Consider the following 21,837-nt stretch of genomic DNA (forward strand, 5'->3'; position numbering starts at 1 on the left):
TTTTTTTCTATTCAGAATATGTTAATAAAAATAATTATTTTGAAATTAATTATATTTTTATTGACAAAAATCAAAAGACATGATTGTGTAACTTTTTGTCAAACATCAGAACCATTAACATGATTAAGCTTTTTCACCTTATGATGATTATGTCTCTCTTTACATTCAGAACCTTACATTTATTAATTAATTAAGCAAAAGATGCGTGCATGTTGACACGGCTTAATAAAAAGAAAATGTCAAGCAATTACTCATTTCATTGCATAAAATGTGAGGGTTTCATAATTGCTACATATGCAACAAACATTATTTTTCTTGGCAATTTTCACAAAAACTGGATTGTTGAGATTGCCAAATATCCTAATTAGTTCACCATCATTTGATAACACATGGATATTATGACTATGCATTCCAGTAACATATATGTTTCCTTGTGAATCGCTCTCAAGTCCATATGGACTTTTCAGATCAGGACTTGTATATTCCCAGACGGATTCCCATTGGTCAGTTATGGCACTTACTTTGTCAATCTTCCAGTCAGTGTACACAATAAATCCAGACTTTGTAGTAAGAATATTGGAAGCACTTGAGCCTGTTGTCTTAAAAGACTTTATTTTGTTACCCACATTGTCAATTTTAACAATCTTGCTGCCAAAGGCCAAGTAAAAATACTCTTTCAACCTTGAAATACCAAAAGTGTCAAATCCAAGGTATATGGTTCTTGAAATCGTGAAATCAAATACAGAAAACACATCAATGGATTGTGAATCAACACATGCAACAAACAAGTCATCTCCATCAGGCAATATGCCGTATGGATTCTGCAATGGTTCTTGAATTCCAATCAATTTCCATTCCTTTTTAGAGAGTTTTCCATAACAAAATCTCCCTTTCTGTCCATCAGAAAATATGAATGTTTTGTTTGATAGCCATGCTCCACGGTGAATCCTTCCTTCACTGACATTAAATTTAGTAATAGAACATAGCTGAACACTGCTAACATCAAAGGAAAACTCTGGAATATCTTCAACCAATTCAGTGACCTTGAAACTTGCCAACTTCTTCATGTTTGCTATTTCTTTCATAATAGGTTCTTTCATAGCCATTACCTGTACCAATTTTGTCCTAAATCTTATTCTTTTCAGGTTCTGAAATGCCTCTTTTGCTGCATAATATTTTATCGGTAGGGTTGACTCATCTTCTTTTCCTTGGGCTTTTTCAAGGATATCAGAACAAAAGTCAGCACACTGAATACCATCGCTCAAGGTGCCCACATTTCTAGTAAGTGTTTCTTTGCTTTTTTTTTACAACAGCAGAAATCTCATCTAAATGTTCTGTTTTTAATCTCTCTATAAGACAAACAAGATCATTTAATTCTTTTTCCGTCTCTTCTGTAACTGTGTCTAAAGTGTCTTCTAGTTCTTTTATATTTTTCTCTTGTTTGCCCTTTGCATGTGTCAATTTCTGTTTAAAATTTCTCACATCTTGTAAAATGCTATCAAGTGTGCCACTCGCTTTGAAAGTTTCTGCAGCTTTTTCAATAGGTTCAACAGAGTCGCATTGTCTATGCTCCATGCCACCACAGACAACACAACAAGGCTCTTCGTGTTTTTTACAGTAGAGTTTCAGCTTTTGGTCTGGGTGCTTCTTACAAATGTCATCTTTTCCAAAGGTTGATTGAATGTGTTGCAGTTTTAACTCTTTGAGAGGACAGATGCTATGGTCTCTTGATAACAAATGTTTTCTATGAAACTTGGTACACATTTTGCATAAGAACTCCAAACAAGATAAACAAAAATCAGACGCTTCTTCCTCTTCATTATCTCTCATACAAGAATCGCACATTTTTTGTTCTGGACTTCCTAGCATTTTCTCCAATATTTCATTTACAGGAAAAGTTTCTACCCATTCCTCCGGCTTATCAAACGGACCGACAACTGGAGTGTATTTTCGGCACAATGGACAATTAAAACCTAAGCGCGGTTCTGTAGACTTACACACACTTACAATATGTGACGATAAACAGCCATGACAAAAGGAATGAGAACATGGTAGATATCGCGGTGTTTTGTATTTCTCAAAGCATATAGAACAAACTGTGACGTCCTCAAACGAGGAGCTGTCAGTCAAAGCAGTAGCCATCTTCTTTATCCTCTCAATAGTAACAATATATTTCTTTTTAGAATAAAAACTTTAGAAGGTCTAAGAACAAGATTCCATTTGTCATTTCCTTCTGGTGGCCCTTCTCGGTAGTGGATCAGTTTTACTTTCGGTTTTAGTCAAATTGTTTTTCGATCCCGATCTAAATTTTCCATCTAGGTTGCAGAATGGTGTAATTTATGTATTACACGCATTCTCAATTTATAGTCACAAATCGATCTTGGGAAAAGTCAAAAAAATTAGTGAACTGAAATTAACACTTTTATACGTCATTTGAAACATGAAAGTGTATAGTTATTAAAAATCGCAATTTGATTTACATACTTCATGCATTGTCTTGTTGGCCTCCTTCGAAATAAAAGCGGTTGGAGGGCTAATTTTACACCAAGATATTTAGGTGATGTTGAAAAGCCATATTTGGAAACGAAAGACTTTTTTTTTAAATACAAAATTAATATAATACACATCAAATTTTGTTAACTATAAACATTTATGAAACGTTTAAGCACATTTGTAAAAGGGGTGTACAATCTTTGATTCAATTATTAGTAAAATTAAAACGGACATAATTTTCATTTAGATGAAATTATTTTCTTTTTATTTTAACAAGTTTTAGCTCATTCGATGATAAGCTTAATAATGATAATATTCCCTAAAATGCTACATTAATTGATTCTTTATTAATCTGCTCAGAGAAACGCACATTATTTAGAATATAAAAAGGTTAAATATTTCGCCATTACCTGATTACGAAGTGTTTGTTAAATATCACGTAAATATCGCACATAGATATCATACAAAAATAAAAGTATATTCGGGGGGAAAATGATTATATTATTTCAAATTATTGAATTTTATGAATTTTCTAATCTGTGTTCTTACAAAGGGTTGAATTGAAAATTCAAGTTATAAATGATTTATCTATAGAGGACTCATGTAATTCATAACACCCCCCTTCCACCAATTAATCTGTTGATTATTTCAAATGCAGTCATTCACATAGCATCGTTTTTGAAAGTGTATGTGTGTGTGTGGGGGGGGGGGGGGTAGCCAGAGAATTTTTTTTACTTACTTTGAAAGTTGTTGACAAGGCAAAAAAAAGGGGGGCGGGGTGAGAAAACTTGCTCAAAGTCGAAAATCCTAGAGGGGGGAGGCGAACTTTTTTCAATGCCAACTACATTCAGTACCAATTATTACGATATATTTTCCGTACATCACTATTAGTGGGGGTGGGGGCAACCAGCCTTTTACTGAACATTTACTGAAGTTGAAGTAAGGCTGGAGAAAAAAGGGGGGCAGGGTGGGACTGCTCCCCCCCTTGTTGCTACATACCAGAAATGCTTAATTGTTTGTGAAAACTTTATCGTCAAATCTCAAAAATAAAACAAAGATCGCCCACCACCCTTAAAAAGTTTGTCAATAATTACAGTTGCACATCACATGTGCTCTATAGAGCAATATACATTCTACGTTCATATAACGTAAATTGAATTTTCAGTACCATTAAAGCATAGACGCATACCTCCTAAGTCATATGTCTATGCAACAATGCAAATGGGAAAAATTAGGTGCAAATTTTATACATGTTAATAAATGTATTTCTTGCAAAGCAACAAAAATGGAAATGGATTCAATTTCAACCAGTATCTTGACACACAACACCTACAGCCGTCTTTCTTTTTTTACCCGATGTAGAACACCCCCCCCCCCCCCACTGCATGCAACGCAGCGCCTATTTTCTGGAATTATATTTCCTACAAAAATGATTTTTTTTTTCTTCAAAATATTTAGCTTGGTATACAATTCAAGTGTATATAACCATTTTTTTAAAGTTGACGATCACTATCAGTTCAAACAAACAGCAAAATACAGACTTGAAGAAAGTTTTGTGTTTCAGATTTACGTTCCGAATGATAACGTGCATTACACTTGAAACTATGCAATATTAACCAATTGCTCAAAATGGAAAGATTCAATTATTAAACCACGATTCTACTTATGAATAATATTATGTCAATTCAATTTTCAAATCACACGGATGCACAAGATATTGAGTAAAAATGTTCACCTTTGCATGTGCACTTCCATTTGCATTTCTGCACTCTTGTTACAGAAAAAAATGACATTTTAAGAAACAGTGTATATTTCTTCATGTTCTTAGTATTTACATCGTAAAGATTCACTCGCAAATCTGTTCAAACAGCTTTAGAAATTAATACTTATTTACTTTAAAACATGGTAACGTAAATATCGGTAACGTAAATATCGGTAACGTAAATATCTTTTTGAGATTTATCGTAACTTTTAATGCCATTGTTCAATTATTCCACTGTTAATTAAAGGCATATTCTAGTGCTTGAGTGTAAGGCAATTTGGCCCATAGGGAACAGTGTAGTTCTCTTACTTAATTTGTGAATAAATACTAACACGTAAATATCGTTGAATTTTTTAACCATTGGACTTATAAGAAAAGGGGGGCTATTGTTCATAAACACAGATAAACAGTGTCTTTTTTACCTTTCCATGCAATAGAAAGGGTGCTCATGATGTTAAAAAGTTACAACTTAGTCTTATTGAGTTAGTTCATCATTCCTTCCAGTCCTTTTGAATTTCCAAATAGAAAAGTAATAATTTTGCGGTGACATCAAAATTTGATAAATATATTAACATTTTTAAAAATCTGTGACACGCATATATGTGAAGGGTGTGATATTCAGAAAATATAACTCAAATGTAGGACAATCTTACTAAGAAAAAGATATGTTAATGATTTAAAAATTCTTTTTGGTTTAAAATAAAAACTACAAGATGATCGGCGACAGTAACGTAAATATCGATTTCTGCTATAAAATGTGATTTTCTCCTAAGATAATCATTCAAGCTACAACAAACAATTGTTGTATTTTAATCAACAACCAACAAAGGTTCGTAAAACTGGCAGAAAATAAAATTTATTTGAAATATTATATTACTTAAAACGCGGTACATTATTTAAAGAGAATTGAGACTATAAATTGAGAATGCGTGATTAACATGTTTTTTTCTAGGTGTGTCTGAAAACACTCTTTGAAATAAGAATCAAAAATCGCTGAAATAATCACGTTTCAAAAAGTTATTGAATAAAAAAAGTAAAACTTGCATTTTTGAACAGCTAGTACGAATTTAATATTAAATTATTCACATGAGTATTTCTTGTTACAAACCCTTTCTCTTGGTACCAACAAATCAATTACCTTTTGAATGGCTGAAGCTAGAGCAAATGTTATCAATATACATGTAAGTAATTCAAATCTCACAGATCAAATTTTCTTAACAGTTAGTATTTATCCTGACAACAATATTACAAGTTCTGTTTCAATATAGGCCTTAAAATTCATTGGGGATTGACCTATTCCAATAACTAGGTCAGGGATCCAGGATCCAAAGAAAGTCTTGTAGTGTCCATCTCTACTTGCATCATCCATGCAAGTTTGGTCCGGGTTGAGGCAATCTAATTAAAATTATATATGTTAATTAAATCCGTATATAGTGAGTATGCCAGCGGATCTGCATGACATCTAATTTTAATTGGATTGTTGGGGAAGAGGCTGATAGTTACTTGGGAATGGACCTGCTCCAAAAACTTTAATCTGGTCACTCTTTCGGAAAATGTAGGTCAGATCCAGCATTCGATGCAAATTTCGATTGTCCATTAGATGCATCATCCATGCACGTTTTGTCCAGGTAGAGCTTAATATAGTTTATTGGGAATAACTTCGTCATTCATCTAGTAAATGTAGATCTGCATCCGAAGCAAATCTTAATTGTAGTGTCCATCCTTATAGATGCATCATCTATGCAAGTTTGATCAAGGTAGCACTGATAATTTACTTGGGAATGGAACTGCTCCGAAAACTTTAACCTGGTCACTCATTTGGAAAATGTAGGCCAGATCCAGCATCCGAAGCAAGTGTGGTAGTGTCCTTCCCTAGATGCCAATCTCTTCGTGTCCAGAGGGCGTTTATATACCATCCGCGCCAACACCTCTGTTATCGTCTAAATTACATGAATCTCGTAAAACGAAAATAAATCATAGATTTACATCAACTTAGTAATTTTTTAAAATGAAATTAGAAATATTAATTTGTAGCACTTCTTTTTTTTATTTAAAATTAAAATATCTATTAGAATAACTTCAATACCGGTATGTACGGCACTATTTTATTTTGATTTTTTTCATTTTGAAACCTAGGAGACAAGTTCGAAAAAATATTTACTACCAGAGAGCTTAAAATACGTTACATCACTTGCAAAACATACAAAACAATTAATGTTTATACAATTTTCGTTGAATTTAATTATTTGACAATTCGAACTACTTTTTAGACGACAACAGAGGTGTAAGCGGTCTCTGGTGAAAAATCGCCCTTAATGCATACTCTATGCAAATTTGGTCCGCGTAGCCCTGGCTTACAGTTACTTGGGAATGGACCTACTTCAAACACTTTAATCTGGTCACTCATCTGAAAAATGTAGGTCAGATCCAGCATCCGAAGCAAGTCTGGTAGCGTTAATCTCTATATAGTTGCATCATTCATGCTAGTTTGGTCACCGGTTAGGGCATATATAGTTACTTGGGAATGGACCTACTCCAAAATCTTTAACCTGGTCACTCATTTGGAAAGTGTAGGTTAGATCCAGCATCCGAAGCAAGTCTGGTAGTGTTCATCCATAGATGCATCATTCATGCAAGTTTGGTCCCAATAGGGCTTATACCTGTAGTTACTTTGGAATGGACCTGCTCCAAAAACTTTATTGGTCACTCATCTGGAAAATGTAGGTCAGATCCAGCATCTGAAGCATGTCTGGTAGTGTCCATCCCTAGATGCATCATCCATGCATTGTTGCGTTCTTTTTTTTCCTTTGAAGACCTCTGTGATTTTATTTTTGATACATCATGGCTAAGAGACCAGGCAAATTTTTCTTTAGTTAACGATCTGATGAATATAGTTTCACGATTTGTGAACAACTCTTAACTAAAGTTTTAGATTGTAAATTATAGTTTACAGACGTGAATTTATATGTTTGTCAACAAAATCTAATGTAAACGTTTTATTACAGACAAATAAACCTAGATTAAAATTCGTAAACTATAGTTAACAACAGTTAAATATAGTTTTACAGATGAAAACTATACATGTATTAGGCGTGCCATAACTTTGCTCTATCAAGATATATTTACCTTTCCAATGTCCTTGTCCGAGATAAAATTACAAATTGTAAATTTCCCCATCAATGTATTGGCGCGGTTCAAAAAAAAAAAAAAAAAAAAAAAAAAAAAAAACACACGTGCAGGGCGAGAGAAGCAGGACTTGGAGCACATGGATTGGCAGAATCAAAGCATGTAAATATAAGGAATAACTGTCAGATTTTTCAATTTTATGACGATTATCAATCGAATGGCTTGCGTGATAATTTTATGCATAAATGTCTTCGGCGTTTATGCAAATTATCACGCAAGCCAATCGATTGATCACATCATGAAATCGAAAAATAAGACAGTTATTCCTTAAATATATATAGCACGCCAGAGTGATGATGAAACAATTCTAATCGATGACCCACGACCTTACACCGAATAATGAGGAAAAAATAAATACATTCCCTAACAAAAAAAAATGAATCTTGCACGTTGGTTTTTAAATCCAAAATGGAATTCACCCAGCGGATTTTTAAATGAATGCTTTCGACTCTCATAAACCTGAAGCGTAACAAAGCGTGATAAGCCAATAGATTGATTACATCATGAAATCGAAAAATAAGATAGTTATTCCGATCCTTTAACAAAACCGCCCTAAAGATGACTGTGTAGTAAGCATAAGGAAGCTTACATATTTTTATGTACCCGTAAACAAAGTTTCGGGGGTATATAATTTTTGTCGTGTCCGTCCTTCTGGCTAGCTGTCTGTCTGTCTCTTTGTTTGTCTGCAAAAACTTTAACCTTGCCCATGACTTTTGATTTAGTGGAGCTATGACTTTCATATGTCATATGTGTATTCTTGTGACAAGGCCTTTCTTTGGGTATCACCAAATTTGACCATGATCTTGGAGTTTGACCCATTTTTACACAAAAATCCCAAACTCTTTCTTTGACTATATCTTTTGAACAGTAGAAGACAGGACATTTATACTTCACATATGTATTTTTTGTTTAAAACAATTCACTGGATACCAACGACCTTGACCTTTTGCCCTTGACCTTGGAGGTGTTTGTACTTTAGAGAAAAAACTTTAACCTTGGCCATAACTTTGAAACGGTAAGGGATTGCGCTTTCATACTTCACATATGTAATCCTTGTGAAAAAAGATTCTTCATTGGATACCAAGAACTTTGACCGGGACCTTGGAGTTTTTACTCCTCTTAAAAAGCAAACCTTGACCAAAACTATTAAAGGGTTAAGGCTAGTGCTTTCATACTTTACATATTTAAGCCATGTGACAAGATCTTCCATTTGATAGAAAGACCTTTGGCCCTTTGACTGACTTTTAAAATTTTATCCTTGGCCATAACTTCTGAACAGTTACGGCTAGGGCATCCATACATTACTTATGTATTCATGTGACAAGACCTTTTATTGGATACCAATTACATTGACCTTTTCACGTTGGAGATTTTTATATTTATGAAAAAACTTTGACCTTGGCCATAACTTTTGAATGCTTAGGGCTAGTGATCCTACCGGTACTTCACTTATGTGTAATCTTAGTGAAAAGATCTTTCATTGGATACCAAGAACTTTGACCTTGGAGTTTGACCTTCTTTTAAAAAGAAAACCTTGACCATTACTTTAAAAGGGTTAGGGTTAATGCTTTCATACTTTACATGTTTAATCCTTGTGACAACACCTTATATTTGATAGCAAGATCTTTTACCTTGACCTTGGAGTTTGATCTACTTTTAAAAAATATCTAACCATGGTCATAACTTCTAAACAGTTAGGGCTAGGGCTTCAATACTCAACATATGTATTTTTTGTGGCAAGACCTTTCATTGGTTACTAATGACCCTCAAGAGATTTTGGCGAACTTTGGAAGTTTATTGTCAAGTTGTAAATAACAAGAGGCCCATGCATATGGGCTTTATAGGTCACCTGAGAATCATGCAACAACTTTCAAATGATTGAATTTGGTTCATGTTTTAAGGTAGATGCTATGGCATTCACAATTTTGAAAGAGGCTGGCACCATTGCTAATCATAACTATAAACTTAAAATTTGTAATTGCTTAGTTTGGTTACTTAAAGGGGCTGGTTGGTCGTTGCCATTTTTAGACTATTTCGATCTCCTTTAGAAGATCTCCATATAAAGATATACCAAAATAATCAAATTTTAAAACTGGTATGTATGAAAGAATCTGGGGGGATAAGGCGAGTCATATGCTCACACTGATTTTGTCGCTCTGTAAGCATTTCGGAAATTTCACAGTTGTACGATTTACTGAAACATTTAAACTTTGTACAGCGCTGTCCAAATGACAATATCTATTTTTTAAACCTTGCGGTTATCGTTACAGTATTTTTAAACTTGATGCTTTTCATATTGCTTGCTAGTTGTTCTTTCAAATATGTTTTCAGGGTTTGGGAGATATAGTACGCTTTACTTTAATTTCCTTTTAACTGTTTTCGCATACAGAACAGCCATATCGCGCTGGTCTACCCCTGACTGTTTACATTTCAATCGTGTATATAATGTAGTCTTGAACTGAATGCATTCAAAATGTTATATACACATGTAGCTTGAAAACTTGTTTATTAAAGGAAATATATTAATTGACCGTAAACAAATTCATCATCTTATCTTTTCATTCTGTTTTAGAGAAAAAATAAATTTATCTAAATTTCAACCTGAACTTTAAAATCCTCTTGATTCGAACACTCGCGACAAATAACTGGGTGTTTCAACACCGCCGCTATGACTACTGAGCCACGAAGTCGCACATACATTGCCCTTTAAATAGCAAATAGTTCTACAGTGGACCCTCATTTATCCGAACGTTTTGGTTCCCAGTCAATTTGTCAGGATATGTGAAGCATCCGGATATCTGAATCACCAGTTAAACAAGACAGAATAACATTTTAAAATTCGTTCCGATGAAAAATCGTCCGGATACTGAAGCATCCGGATATCTGAAGGTCAACTGTATATGTATAGCAAACGCACAATTGGACTTGGAGTTTTTGAGAATATGTTGCGAAATTTAAGTAGGAAAACTAACTTTTTTATATAGAGTGGGTCTGCGTACCATTTTTTTTAAAATGGCGAGAGATACATCCATCCATACCCTTTCAATATTTGCTTACAAAAAAATGGTACGAAGACCCACTCTATATAAACAACACAGTTTTAACATTCAATTTCTGTCATTTTTATGGTTACTAAACCGTGTTACCATTTTGGTGGGTTAATTACAATCACTTTGTAAGTAATTTGATTCAGGTCTTATCTTTACTGTATGCATATGGTTATAAATAACTCCCAAACTTAACAAAAAGTGGAATTTGCAAGATTTTTTAAAGCAATATTTTACCTGCCCGTGCGTAGGCATATGACTCGCCTAATCCACCCAGATTCTTTTTTTGTCAAATGTTAGTTGACAGCTATAGATATCATATTTAAAAATTTAAGTTATATCTGGTGATTAATTTGTTTTTAATTTGTTGACCCCCAAACCTCCTTAATATCCATAGGCAGGGTAGGGGAACATAAAATGCATATCAACTATAATCAGTAATATACAGCAATAATCAGAAGTGCCCCTACCACACATGAATCCCTGATCCTATGTCCGCACACTGCACAATTTTTGAAAAGGCACACTTACTTATCAGAAATGTTTGATTAATACCAAGGAGCAGATTTCAAACAATTCATTTTCAGTATAAGTAGAGCCCCCCCCCCTGGTATTCCTGACCCAGGGGCCTGGAAATTCACAATTCTAGAAGAAGAGCCCTTGCACATCATAACTATATAGTTCATCTGCTTATTACCCAGGAGCAGAGAAGATTTTCAAAGAATTAATGGATTTTCACTATAAAATCATCATAAAGCCCCACCCTAACACCAGAACCCCTGACCCTAGGACCATAAAATTCACAATTTTGGTAGAGGCATTCTTGATCATCATAGCTATCTTCTTAGTTAGTTTATTTAATACCTAAGAGCACAGAAAAAGATTTTCAAAGAACTATACATTTTTCACTATATAATCAATAGAGCCCTTCCCTAAACACCAGTACCCCTGACCCTGGGGCCAAAAAATTCACATTTTTAGAAGCGCACTCTTACTTATCATAACTATGTACTTAATTAGTTTAAATAATACCCAGAAGCACAGAAGATTTTCAAAGAATTAATGCATTTTCACTATATAATCAACAGAGCCCCACCCTTACACCGGAACCCCTGACCCTGGTGCCACAAAAATTCAAAATTTTAGAAGGGCACTCTTACTTATCATAACTATGTACTTATTTAGATTAAATAATACCCAGAAGCAAAGAAGATTTTCAAAGAATTAATGCATTTTCACTATATAATCAACAGAGCCCTACCCTAACACCAGAACCCCTGATCCTGGTGCCACAAAAATTCACAATTTTAGAAGAGGCACTCTTTCTCATTATAACTATGTACTTAGTTAATAGTTAGTTTATTTGATACCCAGGAGCAGAGAAGAAGATTTTCAAAGAAATAATGCATTTTCAATATAAAATCAATATAGCCCCCTCCTAGCACTAGAACCCCTGAACCTGGGGCCATGAATTTCACAATTTTTGTAGAGGACTCAATGCTAATAACAATCAAACCAACAGTTTGACTGCTTGATGTCCAGGAGTAAAGAAAAAGATTTTTAAATATTGCACTAATTTTAGTGGTTTTGGCCCCATCCCAAGGGGGCAGGGACCATGAAATTCACAATTTTTGTTCCCCTTCAAACATATCTATATAGATGCTATATGCCAAAATTGGTTGAAATTGGTTCAGTGGTATCAGAGAAAAACTGAAAATGCTCAAATGTTAACCAAGACCAACAATGACAGATGAAAGCGGATAGCAATAGGTCACCTGAGTTTACTCAGATGACTTCATAAATTTTAGGTGTAAAATACAAGTTTGAAACAAGATGTGTTTGTGAAACACTATGCGCCCGGCGGCAACAAAGTTCAAAAAATCTATTTTTAGCATATTGGTCACAGTCAAGGACACATGGTCATTGACCATGGTGTCATTTGAAAGAACTTAATCGGTGGAGTATGCATCCCAGATGTGAAGTCCCTGTCTCTTATGGTTCAAAAGTTATAGCAAAAAGTGTAAAAAGCTATTTTTAGCATATAGGTCACAGTCAAGGTCACAAGATCATTAACCTTGTCGTCGTTTGAAAGGACTTTATTAGTGAAGTATGCATACCAAATATGAAGTCCCTATCTTCTATGGTTAAAAAGTTATGACAAACGGTGGAAAAAGTTATTTTTAGCATATAGGTCACAGTTAAGGTCACAAGATCATTGACCTTGTCGTCGTTTGAAAGGACTTTATTAGTGGAGTATGCATACCAAATATGAAGTCCCTATCTCCTATGGTTAAAAAGTTATGACAAACAGTGGAAAAAGCTATTTTTAGCATATAGGTCACAGTCAAGGTTACAAGATCATTGACCTTGTCGTTGTTTGAAAGGACTTTATTAGTGGAGTATGCATACCAAATATGAAGTCCCTATCTCCTATGGTTAAAAAGTTATGACAAACAGTGGAAAAAGCTATTTTTAGCATATAGGTCACAGTCAAGGTCACAAGATCATTGACCTTGTCGTCGTTTGAAAGGACTTTATTAGTGGAGTATGCATACCAAATATGAAGTCCCTATCTCTTATTGTTCAAAAGTTATGGCGAAGGTTAAAGTTGACAACAGACAGAAAGACAGACAAACAACCAGGACAAAAACAATATACGCCCAGGATCTATCGATCCGGGCGCATAAAAATTAGACATATAATTATACAGCAGAAAACAACAATTAAATGTTAATTTTTAAATGTCACTTTTTCCGGGAAATTGTTCTCTCCTATAGGTCAATTCTTTTGTCATAGTGAATATATCCTTTCTTTTGAATTATCATGCAAATCAAGATCAAATATGAAACACTGATTTTGGACATCTTTCAGCAATTGGCATTCTCTGAATCAGCAATGTTCTTCGAAATCATAAGAGCAAATTGTTTTACAGGATTCACAATTTTTAATTCAAGACAAAAATGTAGGCCTAGGTAAGTAGTATATTTTATATACTTTAACAAAAAAGATAACTGTGCTATAAAAACATTCTACAGCATACAACCACAAAAAACTGTAAACATAGGCATACACAGTTTCCTACAAAAGTTAAAAAAATTAATTGGCCTTGATGGGACTTGCACATTACTTTATTTCCATAAAAAGAATAAAATTTTTGTGCCTTTTAACAAAATAATGCTCAATATTAATATTCAACTAATGACAATACTGATTTACTTAGACAAATACACTATCAATTTTACATCTACACCAGCTACATAAAACAACAGAACACAAATACTATTTAATGTACATTTGATACATGTTCTTTGATTAGAAACTACATAAAACTATTTTAAAAAATATATATACAAGAAGTAATTTGGTATACATTTCATATGAATCATATTAGCCCCAATATAAAACTAAGCAGTTACTAAACTCTACATGTCTCCTCTATAGTCCCTCACATCAAAACCACTATATTTTAATATTTATTCTCAACAAAAATAAGAAAACTTATAGTACCCACAATCTAAAACATAAAACAAGTTATTCTGACCACTGTTAAAATCTGATGAGAAAACATGGATTCAGATTTGACATATTGCACAAATGTTCATGATAAACTGACATTTGATATCTCTACACTATTTGTTTGTAAGGTTGCAACAGATTACTCAGAACTCCTTGGTGTTTACACTACTCGTCCGTAATTGTGTCAGATTCTTCGGAACTCCTCTGTGTTTATGCTCAGCTCTGGGATTCGGCCATGTAGGCGTCGAGCTCGGCGTCTAGGTTACTCTTTGTTTTGGACATGTACGCATCTAACTGATTGTCTAGTTCCTCTGCTGTCATGCCTCCTCCCCTTGACCCTCCGCGACCTCTGCCTCGACCCCCACGACCTCGCTGAAAGCGATTACCTCCCCTGTTGCCACGGTTTCCTCTACCACCTCGCCTATAACACAGAAAATACAATACCAATTAGTCAATGTATGTTTTCCAAAGACAAAAAAAGTTTAATTCAAATTCAATTTTTAAAGTCATGAATCTCAACATATTTCGATCCATTCATCAGAAGTTTGTAAGTAATTGTTATTTGTAAAAGACTAATAAAGGTCAGGTTTGTTCTACAAAAACAAGCAAGTCACCTGGCTACATACGAAAGGCTGCAAAAACATTTAAAACTATTCCATTTACTATAATTACTTAAAATTAAGGTTTGAAAATTTTAAAGCTGAGGAATGAAATTTAGCAGGAAGCATAATATCTATATGCATTGTTATTCTTCATCTCAATGCCTTATAAGCTTTACTAAAATCTTTTTGAAGGACTTGAAGCTATCATAAATCTACAAAAATCAGTAACTGACTGGAATTTCGGCAACTGACATTTTGCTATTCAAGTTCAGTATGACAGCAGATTTTTTTAAAACTCATTTAAATTCCCTTGTCTAATCTTTATCATACACTTGTGATTTCATCTTCTTAAGAAGATATCATATTGTCCAAAAGTCATTATCAGTCAGAGATCAGTGAATTCTTATGGTGCAGAAGTCAGGGCTCGACATTAACTTTTTTCCCTATTTGTCCATTCGGACAAGTGACCAAGATGTTTACTTGTCCGAATATCAACTTCACTTGCCAGAAAAAAATTTTTATTGAATCTCTTATTCTGTCAACTTTAAAACTATTCCAAAAATGAAAAAAAAATTAATTGATTTATTGGTCTTGTTATTGATAAAAAAGACAAACACATATAAAACAAAATTTTATCTAGACTACCTGACCTGACAACAACATAAATTTTTGCAAGTGAATCTATAATTCAATCAGATATATTCCAAACCGGCAAACATTGTAAGATCCACGCCATGCAATGGTATGGATGCAATTAGTGAATATCGATCCCGATCAAGTGTGAACTTCAACTTACAAAGGGATTGATATCAGGATCGAAATTCGGGTTTATGTACTCATGCTTCCGTTTGTATTCGATTAACTTTTCAATTAAATAAATATTTGTTTTGTTTATTATTATTCAAAGACTTCTTTAATGAAAAATCACTTGTCCAATCGGACAAGTGCCCAGCAATATTCACTTGTCCGTAATTGTTTTTCATTGGTACCGGACAAGCGGACAAGCGTTAATGTCGAGCCCTGGAAGTCCATGTTAGGTAAACCTAAAGCTTGATGCCATAAAGGGATGTAAAAAGTGTTACATCATTGTGCAAATTTTAAAACACACTGGTCCTACTAAAAAGAAATTAAAAAGGTAAATCAAAATATTTGTATTTTTGCCAAACTCAAGAAAAAAGGGACTTGGGTAAATGTGAGCAACAAAAATTGACACAAGGGCTGCTAGCAACAATAAGTGGACTCACATGTAGTCCTGATTACCCCCTCTACCACGTCCCCTGGTTCTACAATGTTACTCAATGACTACATTTACGCTTTTGATAAATAATTGTGAACAATCAAGCTATCCTGCATTTCATTTTGCTAAAAGCACATTGTATAAAAAAAGTAATTGTATTTTCTATCAATGCTTTTTTCATTCTATTTTTCTAATAAAATAAAGTGCCGCGCCACAGCATGATACGCCCGTCAAAAAAATTACAATTTTCTTGAACAGTTTAGGTGCAAGGAAATCACATCAAACTTGCCCGTGATTCTAAGATTTCGATGATTTTTCCATTCCTTAAAATATTTATCCATCCCCTGTGATGTAGGCATCAATTATAATAAATATTACATAACTGATAGATTTCTGTGCTGGTTGTGTTAGACCTTGTCAAATGCCCATCATCAAATTAGTCTTAACAACTTAATCTATACCAAATTAATTTTGAAAAAAAAGGCTGGCCATCAAATGACATATGTTATAAACTGACCAGCAGTTCTTCTGTCTAATCCCCAAAGGGTACAGATAAGAGACAGCTAGCCTTCCTACATTGAACTCATTAATAAATCTTTAACTGGATGCTTGTCTACTCATTACTACCAAGAGATGAATGGGTCTGCACTATCTACTATAAATTTTGTTTAAAAACATATAAAACACTCAAAGATTTTTTTTTTTTGTTGAGATTTAATTTCCAACAGGTTTTAATATGTAATTCATATGGACATGCTGATTCCACCCCACCCCATAAAATTAGTTTTTAAATTAATAATATTACATAATATCAGATTAGTCTACAATGCAATATCAAATTAGTTTTAATTACTTTTCATCAAATTAAGCTAGTCAACAAGAGCTATAGCCTATTTTTAATCAAACAGGCTTACCCATTTGCCCAATACTCAAGGGACAGATAACACCAATGCTCTGGCAGTTAGCTCCTGGCACTCAAAACCCATTAATTTCTCTCTAATTTGACATGCAATTTTCTGTTATCAAAATTCTTCTTGACCAGTGCTTGATAATTACACTCAAGGGAGAGGTAGGATTTCTCTAACATACATTATATTTGTTATAGATAAATGCTGTCAAGTATATGCTTTAATAAAATAAGTATTTTCTTGATTTAACACTTTTTTAATAAGGACAGTGCAATACTCTTACATTATTTGGGATGTGTATATAAATAGTAAAAAGACATATTTTTTTTTAATTTCACTTAAATTAAAGGTCACAGTGACCTTGAAATAGGTCGCGACACACCTTCTACCTAAGACGCATAAACTGGTCAAGTTTGATGATTGTAAGTCTTATGGTTTTCTTGTTAGGGGCCGGAAAGGATTTTTCCATATTTGGCTATAACTTCTTAATTAAAGGTCAGAGCGACCTACTTTTTGTGAACAACACACCTTCTACCCAAGATGCATCAGATGACAAAGTTTGATATTCCTAGGCCTAGTAGTATTAAAGTTATGAGCCGGAAACGAAAAAGCTAACAGACAGACGGACAGACGGACGGACGGACAGACGGACGGACACGAAGCCTATAACATAATACGTCCCGTCTTAAGACGGGCGTATAAAAAGATAACAAATTCCAGATTAAGTGAGAATCATGTCTGCGTGCAATGTAAAAACCACAAGCAGCAATGCATGAAAACACTCACGAGTTGTCATAGAAACCCCCTCGTCCTCGACCCCTGATAATAAAAGAAATTGGTGCATGGAGGAATTTACAAATGTTTACAACAATACTATCATGTACCTTTATCATTACATACAAACACAATTACACTACGTCAGCTGCTGGCATTTCGTATCAAACTTACCCTCGGTCTCCAAATCCCCCTCTTCCTCTGCCACGCCCTCTGTAAAAATAAAACATTTGTCATTGATCGATAACCCATTTACTGGCTATTCAAAAAGAAAAAAATAAACCAGCCACTCTCTAATGTTTTTAGGTCACCTGAGTAAACTCAGGTGACCTATTGCTATCTGTTTTCGTCCGTCGTCGTTCGTCGTACGTCGTTCGTAAACTTTTGAACATTTTCAGCTTCTTCTCTGCAACCACTGAACCAATTTCAACCAAATTTGGCACAAAGCATCTATGGGTGAAGGGGAACAAAAATTGTGAATTTCATGATCCCTGCCCCCCTGGGGCCTGAGGGGTGGGGCCAAAACCACTACAATTAATGCAATCTTTAAAAATCTTCTTCTTTACTCCTGGACATCAAGCAGTCAAACTGTTTGCATGATTGTAATAAGCATTGAGTCCTCTACCAAAATTGTGAAATTCATGGCCCTGGGGTCAGGGGTTCTAGTGCTAGGGCAGGGCTAAATAAGTAGGTAGTGATAATGCATTATTTCTTTGAAAATCTTCTTCTCTGCTCCTGGGTATTAAATAAACCAACTAAGTAGTTAGTTATGATGAGCAAGAGTGCTTCTACCAAAATTGTGAATTTTATGGCCCCAGGGTCAGGGGTTCTGGTGTTAGGGCAGGGCTCTATTGATTATATACAGTGAAAATACATGATTTCTTTGAAAATCTTCTTCTCTGCCCCTGGGTATTAAATAAACTAACTTAGTGCATAGTTATGATGAGCAAGAGTGCCTCTAACAAAATTGTGAATTTTATGGTCCCAGGGTCAGGGGTTCTGGTAGGGGGGGGGGGGGGCTTTGTAGATTATATAGTAAAAATACATGAATTCTTTGAAAATCTTCTTCTCTGCTCCTAGATATTAAATAAACTAACTAAGTGCATAGTTATGATGAGCATGAGTGCCTCTATCAAAATTGTGAATTTTATGGCCCCAGGGTCAAGGGTTCTGGTGGTGGGGGGGGGGGGGGCTCTATAGATTATATAGTAAAAATTCATGAATTCTTTGAAAATCTTCTTCTCTGCTCCTAGATATTTATAAATAAATTAACTAAGTGCATAGTTATGATTAGCATGAGTGCCTCTACCAAAATTCTGAATTTTATGGCCCCAGGGTGAAGAGTTCTGGTGTAAGGGCGGGGCTCTCTATTGATTATATAGTGAAAATACACGAATTCTTTGAAAATCTTCTTCTATGCTCCTAGGTATTAAATAAACTAACTAAGTGCATAGTTATGATGAGCAAGAGTGCCTCTACAAAAATTGTGAATAATTTTATGGTCCCTGGGTCAAGGCTTCTGGTGTTGGGGGGGGGGGGGCTCTATAGATTATATTGTAAAAATACATGAATTCTTTGAAAATCTTCTTCTCTGCTCCTAGATATTAAATAAACTAACAAAGTGCATAGTTAAGATGAGCAAGAGTGCCTCTACAAAAAATGGGGATTTTATGGTCCCAGGGTCAGGGGTTCTGGTGTTAGGGCGGGGCTGTATTGATTATATAGTAAAAATACATGATTTTTTTGAAATCTTCTTCTCTGCTCCTAGGTATTAAATAAACTAACTAAGTACATAGTTATGATGAGCAAGAGTGCCTCTACCAAAATTGTGAATTTTATGGTCCCAGGGTCAGGGGTTCTGGTGTGGGGGGGGGGGGGGGGGGGGGGGGGGAGGGGGCTCTATTGATTTTATAGTGAATATACATTAAATCTTTGAAAATTTTCTTTTTTGTCTCTGGGTATGAAGCAGATGAACTACCTAAATAGTTATGATGAGCAAGGGCCCTAATCTTGCAAAGTTTTGAATTTCAAGGCCCCAGGGTCAGGGGTGGGGGTGGGGCTCTACTTATATACTGAAAATGAATTAATTGTTTGAAATCTGCTCCTTTGTATTTATAAAACATTTATTTATTTTTTGATAGACAATTTTAACGGTGCCTTTTTAAAATTTGTGCTATGTGTGGACCTAGGGTCAGGGGTTTATTTCACAGTGTTAGGGGCATTACTGATTATTGCTGAATATTACTGATTAGTTGGAATGCATTTTTTCCCCTACCTTGCGTATGGGTATCAGTACCCTTGCGAGGTGATTATGAATAATTCATGAATTTCCTTGAATTTTTCATGAATTTTATTCATGAAATGTTCATGAAACGTTCATGAAGATCCTATGAACTTATTATTGGGCATATTTAAATCAATAAACCAAGCTAAGCAACAGCTAAGTGTATTGTTATGATGATCAATGGTGCCTCTTTCAAAATTGTGAATGCCATATAGCATCTGGCTTAAAACATGAATCAAATTCAATAACTGGAAAGTTGTTGCAGAATGCTCAGGTGACCTATAAGGCCCGTGGGCCTCTTGTTTCTTAATCATTATTTGTGTAAGAAGAAGGATATGGAGATAACAAACAGAATTCAATCTCAAAATCCATAAAACAATAGAAAATAAGAGCAGAGCAAACACGGACCTCCCAAACATCAGACCATTCTACCACGATAATTGGCTACCTCAAAGGAAAGCAGCGGACATTATTCTCCAATAAATCACGAACGTCATCAAAAATTATCAGATCAGAAACACGTATAAAACCTGTGCAGTTGAAATGTACATTTGACTTAAGAATGAAAGCCACATTGATGTGTCGTCTTTTACAATTTAAACACTGTATATTATTGCAGAAAGTAGCTGATGAATGTAGGTTTTTAAGGCCAAGTGGGGCTGTTTCCCGAACCTCCCTCCGCCATTTTTAAACTCTTGATCTTGGTAATAAAGTGGTAAAATAGGAAACTGATTTTGTTAGGCCTATTGTACATTCAAAAAGATTAATCTTTTTAAGCTACAAAGTACAAACAATAAAAGGCTAATTTTAATGCAGCGAAAGCTCAAATTGTCTGCACTCTATTCACAGGTAAACAAACAAATTTACACTGGTGTTAAATGGAACAGCGTTAAAGCAGCATGGTGACCTAGTTCGATTCTCTATAGAGAAACGATCAGTCGTATTTTAGGGCTGCTAACTACATGTAGCAGAATAGAAATAAAGTCCTTGTTTTCGTGAATGATGCCTCAGTTTTTATCTTTCAAACAACATTTCTCGACCTCAGAGATTATTCTGGAACATTCACAAAAACGTGGACTTTATTTCTTAAATAGTAGTTGTTCAACTACTTATAATTACTGTTTCACTTATAATTACTGTTTAATAAGTTAAATATTTAGAGTTTTTAGCTTTGTACTTGAATGAGTGGGAGTTTCTTTCTTTCTGCAAAAGATGCTAAAAAGAAATACACTGCTGATTGTGATAAGTCTACAGAAAGAAAGAAATTCCTGGATCCCCACCTGAATCCACCCCTGGGACTTCCGAATCCTCCCCCTTGTTTGCTGGGCTGTCCAAATCCACCACGACCACGCCCTGAAATAAACATGACAGGTGTAACATTCTAGGGCTGAAAAGATACGGCCCCTCCATGATACGATACGTATTGCAATACTTGTGTCACAATTCAATTTTTTCAATACGATACAATTTACGAAAGAAAGTATTCATAAGTTTAAAGAAAACGTGTTCAGATTAAAAAAAAAAGTAAAAGGTAGTGATACAATAGAGAAATACTACCAAGGGTATGCAATTTAAATACTCAAATCAAGTACTAGCCCATGGGCTAGTGGCAGCATTAAACTTACTAGCCCCAAGTAAGAAGTTATTAGCCCAAATATGGGGACAAAAATTAAAATAAAACTAATGTTGAAAAAATATTAATTGTTGAAAAAGTCAGGGTATTAACTACCAAGGTCATTCTTTTCAAAATTAAAGTATAATTCTCACTATTAAAATGAAATCATATAAAATTAATAATTATGAAAGAAAATAAAATTGAAATTAAAATATTATCTGATGTTCCTTTTCTGATTATTTTGCACTAGCTCATTCATGAAATTAAATTCATTTTGTTTTCATATCAAATCATTAAATACACTAGAAATATAATAAATGTGATCACAATACACTGCTCTTTCAGTTGATTGGGTGATCGTAAATAATTTAATGAGATATATGCAAGTATTTACAATGACAGGAGGAATAGAG

The 21,837-nt window shown here is 34.4% G+C and overlaps 3 protein-coding genes across 3 annotated transcripts; all 3 read right to left on the minus strand.

Annotated features, from left to right (window-relative positions):
* Window positions 1–251: 251 nt before the first annotated feature.
* On the minus strand, window positions 252–1,106 carry LOC134275535 (uncharacterized). Its single transcript, XM_062757813.1, has one exon. The coding sequence runs from the start codon at window positions 1,104–1,106 to the stop codon at window positions 252–254; it is 855 nt and encodes a 284-aa protein (XP_062613797.1).
* Window positions 1,107–1,273: 167 nt separating this feature from the next.
* On the minus strand, window positions 1,274–2,227 carry LOC134275534 (E3 ubiquitin-protein ligase TRIM45-like). Its single transcript, XM_062757812.1, has one exon. It carries the CDS (start codon window positions 2,140–2,142, stop codon window positions 1,279–1,281), a length of 864 nt encoding a protein of 287 aa, XP_062613796.1. The 5' UTR covers window positions 2,143–2,227; the 3' UTR covers window positions 1,274–1,278.
* An 11,182-nt stretch (window positions 2,228–13,409) lies between these two features.
* Window positions 13,410–21,162, minus strand: LOC134275533 (uncharacterized; the record flags this gene model as incomplete). Its single annotated transcript, XM_062757811.1, has 4 exons — window positions 13,410–14,425; window positions 17,538–17,570; window positions 17,700–17,738; window positions 21,090–21,162. Coding segments are annotated over 4 exons (350 nt in total), but the record flags the coding sequence as incomplete, so codon positions are not given.
* Window positions 21,163–21,837: the final 675 nt, after the last annotated feature.

The sequence above is a fragment of the Saccostrea cucullata genome, unplaced genomic scaffold, assembly GCF_032062105.1.
Source record: "Saccostrea cucullata isolate Sc308-1 unplaced genomic scaffold, CSIRO_AGI_Scuc_v1 ctg13869, whole genome shotgun sequence".
Taxonomy (NCBI): domain Eukaryota; kingdom Metazoa; phylum Mollusca; class Bivalvia; order Ostreida; family Ostreidae; genus Saccostrea; species Saccostrea cuccullata.